The following is a 13,101-nucleotide window of genomic DNA, read 5'->3' as shown; positions in this document are numbered from 1 at the left end:
CTGTCTATCTGTCCAAGTCAACTTGTCCTTGTCCTTTCATTCATCTGTCTATCTGTCCAAGTCAACTTGTCCTTGTCCTTTCATTCATCTGTCTATCTGTCCAAGTCAATTTGTCCTTGTCCTTTCATTCATCTGTCTATCTGTCCAAGTCCACTTGTCCTTTCATTCATCTGTCTATCTGTCCAAGTCATCTTGTCCTTGTCCTTTCATTCATCTGTCTATCTGTCCAAGTCATCTTGTCCTTGTCCTTTCATCCATCTGTCTATCTGTCCAAGTCCACTTGTCCTTGTCTTTCATCCAGGTATCTATCTGTCCAAGTCCACTTGTCCTTTCATCCAGGTATCTATCTGTCCAAGTCCACTTGTCCTTGTCTTTCATCCAGGTATCTATCTGTCCAAGTCAACTTGTCCTTGTCTTTCATCCAGGTATCTATCTGTCCAAGTCCACTTGTCCTTTCATCCAGGTATCTATCTGTCCAAGTCCACTTGTCCTTGTCTTTCATCCAGATATCTATCTGTCCAAGTCCACTTGTCCTTGTCTTTCATCCAGGTATCTATCTGTCCAAGTCAACTTGTCCTTGTCCTTTCATTCATCTGTCCAAGTCCACTTGTCCTTGTCTTTCATCCAGGTATCTATCTGTCCCTGTCATCTTGTCCTTGTCCTTTCATCCATCTGTCTATCTGTCCAAGTCCCCTTGTCCTTGTCCTTTCATCCAGGTTCTATCTGTCCAAGTCAACTTGTCCTTGTCCTTTCATCTATCTGTCCAAGTCAACTTGTCCTTGTCCTTTCATCCATCTGTCCAAGTCAACTTGTCCTTTCATCCATCTGTCCAAGTCAACTTGTCCTTGTCCTTTCATCCATCTGTCCAAGTCAACTTGTCCTTGTCCTTTCATCCATCTGTCTATCTGTCCAAGTCCACTTGTCCTTGTCCTTTCATCCAGGTATCTATCTGTCCAAGTCAACTTGTCCTTTCATCCATCTGTCCAAGTCCACTTGTCCTTTCATCCATCTGTCTATCTGTCCAAGTCATCTTGTCCTTGTCCTTGTCTTTCATCCAGGTATCTATCTGTCCAAGTCATCTTGTCCTTGTCCTTGTCTTTCATCCAGGTATCTATCTGTCCAAGTCATCTTGTCCTTGTCCTTGTCTTTCATCCATCTGTCTATCTGTCCAAGTCATCTTGCCCTTGTCCTTGTCTTTCATCCAGGTATCTATCTGTCCAAGTCCCCTTGTCCTTGTCTTTCATCCAGGTATCTATCTGTCCAAGTCATCTTGTCCTTGTCCTTGTCTTTCATCCATCTGTCTATCTGTCCAAGTCATCTTGTCCTTGTCCTTGTCTTTCATCCATCTGTCTATCTGTCCAAGTCATCTTGTCCTTGTCCTTGTCTTTCATCCAGGTATCTATCTGTCCAAGTCATCTTGTCCTTGTCCTTGTCTTTCATCCAGGTATCTATCTGTCCAAGTCATCTTGTCCTTGTCCTTGTCTTTCATCCAGGTATCTATCTGTCCAAGTCATCTTGTCCTTGTCCTTGTCTTTCATCCAGGTATCTCCTGATATCACAGATACTCTGTTTTTAATTCATCCATTCATTCCGTGAACCAGTTCTGTCACCAAAAAGCATCGTAGCTGAACACATCACAGTGTGTGGGGTTGTGATCCAGTCTCACTTCTCCTCTCTCCCCTTCTCACCTAATCTTCAATATAATCTACTTCTACTCACCATCTGTCCATCTTTTCACTGCCCCCACTAATCATCCTGTTCTGACGGACAAGTTTTCTGGGGGGGTCCGTGGGCTTTTGTCGGTCTGATTCAAATATGTGTAAGTGAGCGCCGGTGTGGACTGTGTGATATCTCGCTGCTGTGTGTTCTCTATGTGACTAGTTCTCTGTGTGATATCTCTCTGCTGTGTGTTCTCTATGTGACTAGTTCTCTGTGTGATATCTCTCTGCTGTGTGTTCTCTATGTGACTAGTTCTCTGTGTGATATCTCTCTGCTGTGTGTTCTCTATGTGACTAGTTCTCCGTGTGATCTGTCATCACGTTGCTGTGCTGTTGATAGTTTGTCCATGCTGTGTGTTCTCTCACTGTGGTTCTACTAACAGTAGTCATTACTGTGATCCAGTCTCTTTCTGCCCTGACCTCTGCCCCCTGACCCCTATGTGAGCTGTACTCTCTGACAAGACTGATGTTTAACTCTGACAGCAGCTCTCCTTCCATTGACATGTTCTACCCTGACCCCTAACCCTTAACCCCTGACCCCTGTGTGAGCTGAACTTTCTGACAGCAGCTCTCCTTCCATTGACGTGTTCTACCCTGAACCCTGACCCCTGTGTGAGCTGTACTTTCTGACAGCAGCTCTCCTTCCATTGACATGTTCTACCCTGACCTCTGACCTCTGATCCCTGTGTGAGCTGTACTCTCTGACAGCAGTTCTCCTTCCATTGACGTGTTCTACCCTGACCCCTAACCCTTAACCCCTGACCCCTGTGTGAGCTGTACTCCCTGACAGCAGTTCTCCTTCCATTGACGTGTTCTACCCTGACCCCTAACCCTTAACCCCTGGCCCCTGTGTGAGCTGTACTCTCTGACAGCAGTTCTCCTTCCATTGACCATTCTTCCTTCTCCCACTCTCACCAAGGTCCCCACGTAATCCCATGTTTCTGTCAGTCCACAGACCAGACAGTGTTGACCCCCAGACCAGCACAGTGTACCACCCTCACGGCTTCGGGCCGGCCCAACACTGTAGCCAGTCCTACTACGGCTGCTGCCCAGACGGCGCCACGGCAGCTGGGGGGGCAGGGGGTCTAGGCTGCCCACAGGTGTCCCGCTGGGCTCCACGCCCCGAGCAGGCTTTCTGCGCAACCACCAGGTAGACCACACACACACACACACACACACACACACAGCTCTGTCCAGACTACCCTTCAGTACCACCAGCAAGTTGTTGTCTTTATGGGGTCTACCGTACAAGCCTACATACATTTTGGTCACAGATCAGTGTTATTTTTAACATGGGCTTGGGCACGGTTCTCTGCTCAAACTCTCCCTCCCTCTCTCTCTCTCTGTCTGACTGACTAAATCCCTCCCTCTCTGTCTGTCTGACTAAATCCCTCTCTGTCTGACTAAATCCCCCTCTGTCTGACTAAATCCCTCTCCCTTTGTCTGACTGACTAAATCCCTCCCTCTCTGTCTGTCTGTCTGTCTGTCTGTCTGTCTGTCTGTCTGTCTGTCTGTCTGTCTGTCTGTCTGTCTGTCTGTCTGTCTGTCTGTCTGTCTGTCTGTCTGTCTGACTAAATCCCTCCCCCCCTGTCTGTCTGACTAAATCCCTCTCTGACTGACTAAATCCCTCCCTCTCTGTCTGTCTGACTAAATCCCTCCCTCTCTGTCTGTCTGACTAAATCCCCCCTCTCTGTCTGTCTGACTAAATCCCTCCCTCTCTGTCTGTCTGACTACCCCCCCCCTCTCTGTCTGTCTGTCTGTCTGTCTGTCTGTCTGTCTGTCTGTCTGTCTGTCTGTCTGTCTGTCTGTCTGTCTGTCTGTCTGTCTGTCTGTCTGTCTGTCTGTCTGACTAAATCCCTCCCTCTCTGTCTGTCTGACTAAATCCCTCCCTCTCTGTCTGACTAAATCCCCCAGGTATGGATGTTGCAGGGATGGTGTGACTGTATCACAGAGGCCCAACAGGGAAGACTGTCTGGAATATGTTCCTCAAGTAAGGACCTGTACTTCCTCTATCCTATAACCTCCTCTCTGAGCCCCTCTCTATCCTATAACCTCCTCTCTGAGCCCCTCTCTATCCTATAACCTCCTCCCTGAGCCCCTCTCTATCCTATAACCTCCTCCCTGAGCCCCTCTCTATCCTATAACCTCCTCTCTGAGCCCCTCTCTATCCTATAACCTCCTCTCTGAGCCCCTCTCTATCCTATAACCTCCTCTCTGAGCCCCTCTATCCTATAACCTCCTCTCTGAGCCCCTCTCTATCCTATAACCTCCTCTCTGAGCCCCTCTCTGAGCCCCTCTCTATCCTATAACCTCCTCTCTGAGCCCCTCTCTGTCCTATAACCTCCTCTCTGAGCCCCTCTCTATCCTATAACCTCCTCTCTGAGCCCCTCTCTATCCTATAACCTCCTCTCTGAGCCCCTCTCTATCCTATAACCTCCTCTCTGAGCCCCTCTCTATCCTATAACCTCCTCTCTGAGCCCCTCTCTGAGCCCCTCTCTATCCTATAACCTCCTCTCTGAGCCCCTCTCTATCCTATAACCTCCTCTCTGAGCCCCTCTCTATCCTATAACCTCCTCTCTGAGCCCCTCTCTGAGCCCCTCTCTATCCTATAACCTCCTCTCTGAGCCCCTCTCTGTCCTATAACCTCCTCTCTGAGCCCCTCTCTGAGCCCCTCTCTATCCTATAACCTCCTCTCTGAGCCCCTCTCTATCCTATAACCTCCTCTCTGAGCCCCTCTCTATCCTATAACCTCCTCTCTGAGCCCCTCTCTATCCTATAACCTCCTCTCTGAGCCCCTCTCTATCCTATAACCTCCTCTCTGAGCCCCTCTCTATCCTATAACCTCCTCTCTGAGCCCCTCTCTATCCTATAACCTCCTCTCTGAGCCCCTCTCTATCCTATAACCTCCTCTCTGAGCCCCTCTCTATCCTATAACCTCCTCTCTGAGCCCCTCTCTATCCTATAACCTCCTTTCTGAGCCCCTCTCTATCCTATAACCTCCTTTCGGAGCCCCTCTCTATCCTATAACCTCCTCTCTGAGCCCCTCTCTATCCTATAACCTCCTCTCTGAGCCCCTCTCTATCCTATAACCTCATTTCGGAGCCCCTCTCTATCCTATAACCTCCTCTCTGAGCCCCTCTCTATCCTATAACCTCCTCCCTGAGCCCCTCTCAATCCTATAACCCCTCTCTATCAAAACCTCATGTCCCTCTCTCTCTATCAAAAACTCATGTCCCCCTCTCTCTCTCTATCAAAACCATATGTCCTCTCTCTCTCTCTCTCTCTCTCTCTCTCTCTCTCTCTCTCTCTCTCTCTCTCTTTCTCTCTATCAAAACCTTGTTTGTCTCTCTCTCTCTCTCTCTCTCTTTCTCTCTATCAAAACCTTATGTTCCCCCTCTCTCCATATCCAAGGTAAGTTGCTAACTAGCATTAAACATATCTTATAAAAAAACAATCAATCTTCACATAATCACTAGTTAACTACACATAGTTGATGATATTACTAGGTTAACTAGCTTGTTCTGCGTTTCATATAATCACTAGTTAACTACACATAGTTGATGATATTACTAGGTTAACTAGCTTGTTCTGCGTTTCATATAATCAATGCGGTGCCTGTTAATGTATCACCAAATCACTTCACCAAACGGGGGATGATTTAACACTCGCAAAAAAAGCACAATCAAACCCTGTGGCCCCATAGAGACTGCCAGAGGACCGGACAGCATGCCCTCCCATTTGACACACTGAACTCTGTCTGCAAAGTAGTTGGTGAACCAGGCAAGGCAGTCATCCGAAAAACCGAGGCTACTGAGTCTGCCGATAAGAATATGGTGATTGACAGAGTCGAAAGCCTTGGCCAGGTCGATGAAGACGGCTGAACAGTACTGTCTTTTATCGATGGCGGTTATGATATCGTTTAGTACCTTGAGCGTGGCTGAGGTGCACCCGTGACCGGCTCGGAAACCAGATTGCACAGCGGAGAAGGTACGGTTTTGAATGCAGAGTCAATGAACAGCATTCTTACATACAGTGGGGCAAAAACGTATTTAGTCACCACCAATTGTGCAAGTTCTCCCACTTAAAAAGATGAGAGAGGCCTGTAATTTTCATCGTAGGTACACTTCAACTATGACAGACAAAATGAGAAAAAAAATCCAGAAAATCACATTGTAGGATTTTTCATGCACAAAGTAGATGTCCTAACCGACTTGTCAAGACATTTGTAGAGTGGTTGAAAAACGAATTTTAATGACTCCAATCTAAGCATTTGTAATCTTATCTACAAAATAGCTTCCAACACTCTACTCAGCAAACTGGATGCAGTTTATCACAGTGCCATCCGTTTTGTCACTAAAGCACCTTATACCACCCACCACTGCGACCTGTATGCTCTAGTCGTCTGGCCCTCGCTATATATTCGTCGCCAGACCCACTGGCTCCAGGTCATCTACAAGTCCATGCTAGGTAAAGCTCCGCCTTATCTCAGTTCACTGGTCACGATGGCAACACCCACCCGTAACACCCGTCTCCCTCACCAACTTCAAACATCTGCTATCTGAGCAGCTAACCGATTGCTGCAGCGGTTAAATAAAGGTGAAATAAAATAAAAAATTCCGACTTCAACTGTACGTATAAAAATTGTCCGATGTAATCGGTATCGGCTTTTTTTGGTCCTCCGATTATTGGTATCGCCACTAAAAAAAAATCATATTCAGTTGACCTCTAGTTGTCTGAAAGGGATTCAATGTGTTGTTGCCTAATTGTTTTTTGGTAGGTATCCACACTACTTTCCTTCCATCTATAGTATTTCTTAATATTATTCAGTTCCTTTGGCTTTGATGCCTCATGATTTGAGTATTGCTCTGTTTAAGTAGACTGTGATTTTGCTGTGATCTGATAGGGGTCTCTCTGTCTCTCTCTCTCTGTCTCTCTGTCTCTCTCTCACTGGCTCTTACTGTCTCGCTCTCTTCCTCTCTCCTCCTCCCAGGCTCCTCCTCCAGCTGAGAACAGTATCCAGTGTCGCCTGACCACCTACGGGTGCTGTTTCGACCGTATGTTCGTAGCCGCCGGTCCCAATGGAGAGGGCTGCCCCAACCCACCATACAACGGTAGGACAGGGGAGGGGGATGAGGGAATGGGAGGAGGGGGGAGAAGGGGAGGAGGGAGAAGGGAATGAGGGGAGAAGGGAACGAGGGGAGGAGGGAGAAGGGAACGAGGGGAGGAGGGAGAAGGGAACGAGGGGAGGAGGGAGAAGGGAACGAGGGGAGGAGGGAGAAGGGAACGAGGGGAGGAGGGAGAAGGGAACGAGGGGAGGAGGGAGAAGGGAACGAGGGGAGGAGGGAGAAGGGAACGAGGGGAGGAGGGTGAGGGGAAGAAAGAATAGGTGCGGTGAGGGAGGGGTGTATTATCTCTGCTCAATAGAAAGACTGACAGTAGCGGTTTAGTTATTGTTCATTCGTTATTGGTGTGCCTTGAATACGACATTATATTAATATAAAACACGAAAAAACTTTTTTACACTTTTCTCGTAGCACCTTTTGTTTATGTTCATTGGTTGATGTTCTAATGGACTAAAAGGAGAGAAGTGTGACATGTCTTCCTGTTTCTCTGTAGTTCCCAGAACCACCTGTTCTCTGCCCAAGGCGGCCGGCTCCTGCAGTGGCTGGACGGGCCGATACTTCTACGACGTCACCGCCTCCAGCTGCTCCCACTTCTGGTACGGCGGCTGCCACGGCAACAACAACAACTTCCTGACGATTGCCGAGTGCCAAAGGACGTGCCCCGGTGCCCAGGTCAACCAGATGAGCCAACCCAGTAGCCAATCAATCCAGACGATTCAGCTGAGTCAACCCAGTCAGCCGGGAACAGGTCAGGACATGAGCAAGGTCTTGACGGTGCAGCGCGGCAGCTCAAGGGGCTCAACCGGCGGGCGCCAGGGGACCAGCGCTGCCGACCACGCCCACCGGGCCAGAGTCCATGTCCGCCGCCCCGCCCCCTACGGCGTCCTGCACACCCACCCTGCAGCGAGGTAAGAACCCGAGGAACGTCCAGGGACGTCTAGCCATGCCCACCCCTGCTGCCCTCCGCCCGCTGCCCCGCCCGCGCGCTGCCCCGCCCACAGCCCCGCGCGCTGGCCCGCCCACAGCCAGCCGCCTGGCTAGGTGACGCTTCAACCCTGAGAAGGAAGCTGAGATGAGCCAGTGAGAAACAAAGAAGCTTAACAACATCCCATGGAGCAAAGACAGACACACGCACACACACAAACACACACACACACACACACACACACAAACACAAACACACAAACACACACAAACACACAAACCCTGTTATTGTAATGGTGAGAGGTTAGCATGTCGTGGGGGTATGATATGAAATGCTAACCTCCCCTGTTATTGTAATGGTGAGAGGTTAGCATGTCTTGGGGGTATGATATGAAATGCTAACCTCCCCTGTTATTGTAATGGTGAGAGGTTAGCATGTCGTAGGGGTATGATATGAAATGCTAACCTCCATTGTTATTGTAATGGTGAGAGGTTAGCATGTCGTGGGGGTATGATATGAAATGCTAACCTCCCCTGTTATTGTAATGGTGAGAGGTTAGCATGTCGTAGGGGTATGATATGAAATGCTAACCTCCCCTGTTATTGTAATAGTGAGAGGTTAGCATGTCTAACCTCCCCTGTTATTGTAATGGTGAGGTTAGGGGTATGATATGAAATGCTAACCTCCCCTGTTATTGTAATAGTGAGAGGTTAGCATGTCGTAGGGGTATGATATGAAATGCTAACCTCCCTTGTTATTGTAATGGTGAGAGGTTAGCATGTCGTAGGGGTATGATATGAAATGCTAACCTACATTGTTATTGTAATGGTGAGAGGTTAGCATGTCGTAGGGGTATGATATGAAATGCTAACCTCCATTGTTATTGTAATGGTGAGAGGTTAGCATGTCGTAGGGGTATGATATGAAATGCTAACCTCCATTGTTATTGTAATGGTGAGAGGTTAGCATGTCGTAGGGGTATGATATGAAATGCTAACCTCCCCTGTTATTGTAATGGTGAGAGGTTAGCATGTCGTAGGGGTATGATATGAAATGCTAACCTCTCACCATTACAAGGGGGGTTATGATATTTGTGCCTCATAGTCATTGTATCATTTCAAATCCAAAGTGCTGGAATACAGAGCCAAAACAACAACAATGTGTCACTGTCCCAATACTTTTAGAGCTCACTTCATACACACACACACACACACACACACACACACACACACACACACACACACACACACACACACACACACACACACACACACACACACACACACACACACACACACACGCAAATACTGTATATATCAAGCCCACTATCGCCACACTGCGCTACCACAGATACCTCTCTCACACAGCGACACACATGCTTGACCTATAGCTTTTATAACTTTTCATCTTGACTATAATCCCAGATGTTGTTTACCTGAGAGCGGCCATATTGGACAGTGCCATTTGTTGTCCCATAGATGAATCATATTTACTGTCCATGTTATCGGTCATCGCCACGTCTGTGTGACTTTCTGGTGTCATTCAATAAAACTAATATGTCATTCAATTAAACTAGTAAAGAGTCTGCTCTTCCTTTATCTGTGTGTTGGTCTGTCTCTATATATCTGTGTGTTGGTCTGTCTCTATATCTATCTGTGTGTTGGTCTGTCTCTATATATCTGTCTGTGTGTTGGTCTGTCTCTATATCTGTGTGTGTTGGTCTGTCTCTTTATCTGTCTGTGTGTTGGTCTGTCTATCTGTGTGTTGGTCTGTCTGTGTGTTGGTCTGTCTCTATATATATGTCTATTGGTCTGTCTCTATATCTGTCTGTGTGTTGGTCTGTCTGTATAACTGTCTGTGTGTTGGTCTGTCTATCTGTGTGTTGGTCTGTCTGTATATCTGTCTGTGTGTTGGTCTGTCTGTATATCTGTCTGTGTGTTGGTCTGTCTGTATATCTGTCTGTGTGTTGGTCTGTCTATATCTGTCTGTGTGTTGGTCTGTCTCTTTATCTGTCTGTGTGTTGGTCTGTCTATCTGTGTGTTGGTCTGTCTGTGTGTTGGTCTGTCTCTATATATATGTCTATTGGTCTGTCTGTGTGTTGGTCTGTCTGTATAACTGTCTGTGTGTTGGTCTGTCTATCTGTGTGTTGGTCTGTCTGTATATCTGTCTGTGTGTTGGTCTGTCTGTATATCTGTCTGTGTGTTGGTCTGTCTGTATATCTGTCTGTGTGTTGGTCTGTCTATATCTGTCTGTGTGTTGGTCTGTCTCTTTATCTGTCTGTGTATTGGTCTGTCTCTATATATCTGTCTTTGTGTTGGTCTGTCTCTATATATCTGTGTGTTGGTCTGTTTCTATATATCTGTCTGTGTGTTGGTCTGTCTCTATCTGTCTGTCTCTTTATCTGTCTGTGTGTTGGTCTGTCTATCTGTGTGTTGGTCTGTCTCTATGTCTATCTGTGTGTTGTAACCGAGAACAGATGATTTTTACGTGCTTCAGCACTCGGTGGTCCCGTTCTGTGAGCTTGTGTGGTCTACCACGTCGCGGCTGAGCCGTTGTTGCCCCTAGACGTTTCCATAACAGCACTTACAGTTGACCGGGGCAGCTCTAGCAGGGCAGAAATTTGACGAACTGACTTGTTGGGAAAGTGGCATCTTATGACAGTGCCACGTTGAAAGTCACTGAGCTCTTCAGTAAGGGCCATTCTACTGTTTGTCTATGGAGATTGCATGGCTGTGTGCTCGATTTTATACACCTGTCAGCAACGGGTGTGGCTGTAATAGCCAAATCCACTCATTTAAAGGCCGCATACTTTTGAACATCCATGCAATCTCCATAGACAAACATTGTCAGTAGAATGAAATCCACTAGTTTGAAAGGGGATCCACATACTTTTGAACATCCATGCAATCTCCATAGACAAACATTGTCAGTAGAATGAAATCCACTAGTTTGAAAGGGGATCCACATACTTTTGAACATCCATGCAATCTCCATAGACAAACATTGTCAGTAGAATGAAATCCACTAGTTTGAAAGGGGATCCACATACTTTTGAACATCCATGCAATCTCCATAGACAAACATTGTCAGTAGAATGAAATCCACTAGTTTGAAAGGGGATCCACATACTTTTGAACATCCATGCAATCTCCATAGACAAACATTGTCAGTAGAATGAAATCCACTAGTTTGAAAGGGGATCCACATACTTTTGAACATCCATGCAATCTCCATAGACAAACATTGTCAGTAGAATGAAATCCACTAGTTTGAAAGGGGATCCACATACTTTTGAACATCCATGCAATCTCCATAGACAAACATTGTCAGTAGAATGAAATCCACTAGTTTGAAAGGGGATCCACATACTTTTGAACATCCATGCAATCTCCATAGACAAACATTGTCAGTAGAATGAAATCCACTAGTTTGAAAGGGGATCCACATACTTTTGAACATCCATGCAATCTCCATAGACAAACATTGTCAGTAGAATGAAATCCACTAGTTTGAAAGGGGATCCACATACTTTTGAACATCCATGCAATCTCCATAGACAAACATTGTCAGTAGAATGAAATCCACTAGTTTGAAAGGGGATCCACATACTTTTGTATATATAGTATAGTGATAGTTGTTTTGATTAATCTTGTATTTATTTTATGTTCATGTTGACACAGACCCAAGTCTCAATGGTGTCTCACCAACTACAATTTTTTAAAAATACCGCAGAGACATTACTTTGTACTCTATGTACAGCTGAAGTCGGAGGTTTACATACACTTAGGTTGGAGTCATTAAAACTTGTTTTTCAACCACTACACAAATCTATTTTTGGTGTCTGGGGTCAACGTGGGCTGGTGAGTTATATAGTGGTGTCTGGGGTCAACATGGGCTGGTCCAGGTGAGTTATATAATATATAATAATATATAATAATAATAATATATGCCATTTAGCAGACGCTTTTATCCAAAGCGACTTACAGTCATGTGTGCATACATGCATGTAGTATGGGTGGTCCCGGGGATCGAACCCACTACCCTGGCGTTACAAGCGCCATGCTCTACCAACTGAGCTACAGAAGGACATAGTGGTGTGAGTTATATAGTGGTGTGAGTTATATAGTGGTGTGAGTTATATAGTGGTGTCTGGGGTCAACATGGGCTGGTCCAGGTGAGTTATATAGTGGTGTCTGGGGTCAACGTGGGCTGGTCCAGGTGAGTTATATAGTGGTGTCTGGGGTCAACATGGGCTGGTCCAGGTGAGTTATATAGTGGTGTCTGGGGTCAACGTGGGCTGGTCCAGGTGAGTTATATAGTGGTGTCTGGGGTCAACATGGGCTGGTCCAGGTGAGTTATATAGTGGTGTCTGGGGTCAACGTGGGCTGGTCCAGGTGAGTTATATAGTGGTGTGAGTTATATAGTGGTGTGAGTTATATAGTGGTGTGAGTTATATAGTGGTGTCTGGGGTCAACATGGGCTGGTCCAGGTGAGGTATATAGTGGTGTCTGGGGTCAACATGGGCTGGTCCAGGTGAGTTATATAGTGGTGTCTGGGGTCAACATCAACATGGGCTGGTCCAGGTGAGTTATATAGTGGTGTCTGGGGTCAACGTGGGCTGGTCCAGGTGAGTTATATAGTGGTGTCTGGGGTCAACATGGGCTGGTCCAGGTGAGTTATATAGTGGTGTGAGTTATATAGTGGTGTCTGGGGTCAACATCAACATGGGCTGGTCCAGGTGAGGTATATAGTGGTGTCTGGGGTCAACGTGGGCTGGTCCAGGTGAGTTATATAGTGGTGTCTGGGGTCAACGTGGGCTGGTCCAGGTGAGGTATATAGTGGTGTCTGGGGTCAACATGGGCTGGTCCAGGTGAGTTATATAGTGGTGTCTGGGGTCAACATCAACATGGGCTGGTCCAGGTGAGTTATATAGTGGTGTCTGGGGTCAACGTGGGCTGGTCCAGGTGAGGTATATAGTGGTGTCTGGGGTCAACATGGGCTGGTCCAGGTGAGTTATATAGTGGTGTCTGGGGTCAACATCAACATGGGCTGGTCCAGGTGAGTTATATAGTGGTGTCTGGCGTCAACGTGGGCTGGTCCAGGTCAGTTATATAGTGGTGTCTGGGGTCAACATGGGCTGGTCCAGGTGAGTTATATAGTGGTGTCTGGGGTCAACATCAATGTGGGCTGGTCCAGGTGAGTTATATAGTGGTGTCTGGCGTCAACGTGGGCTGGTCCAGGTCAGTTATATAGTGGTGTCTGGGGTCAACATGGGCTGGTCCAGGTGAGTTATATAGTGGTGTCTGGGGTCAACATCAATGTGGGCTGGTCCAGG

General features: G+C 46.9%; 1 protein-coding gene across 2 annotated transcripts in view; it reads left to right on the top strand.

The window, feature by feature from the left end:
* The window catches only part of LOC124046801 (papilin-like), a 78,679-nt gene extending 70,598 nt beyond the window's left edge, over positions 1-8,081 (top strand). For both annotated transcript variants that reach the window (XM_046367558.1, XM_046367560.1), the window contains 4 exons: positions 2,667-2,868; positions 3,633-3,708; positions 6,709-6,829; positions 7,335-8,081. In XM_046367558.1, coding sequence (XP_046223514.1) covers positions 2,667-2,868; positions 3,633-3,708; positions 6,709-6,829; positions 7,335-7,753 — 818 coding nt within the window. In that variant the 3' untranslated portion in view covers positions 7,754-8,081. The remainder of the gene's footprint in view (positions 1-2,666; positions 2,869-3,632; positions 3,709-6,708; positions 6,830-7,334) is intronic.
* The last annotated feature ends 5,020 nt before the right edge of the window (positions 8,082-13,101 follow it).

This window comes from Oncorhynchus gorbuscha, linkage group LG10 (assembly GCF_021184085.1).
Source record: "Oncorhynchus gorbuscha isolate QuinsamMale2020 ecotype Even-year linkage group LG10, OgorEven_v1.0, whole genome shotgun sequence".
NCBI lineage: Eukaryota > Metazoa > Chordata > Actinopteri > Salmoniformes > Salmonidae > Oncorhynchus > Oncorhynchus gorbuscha.
The sequence above is the reverse complement of the archived record's forward strand: the minus strand, read 5'-3'. Positions and strand labels throughout refer to the sequence as shown.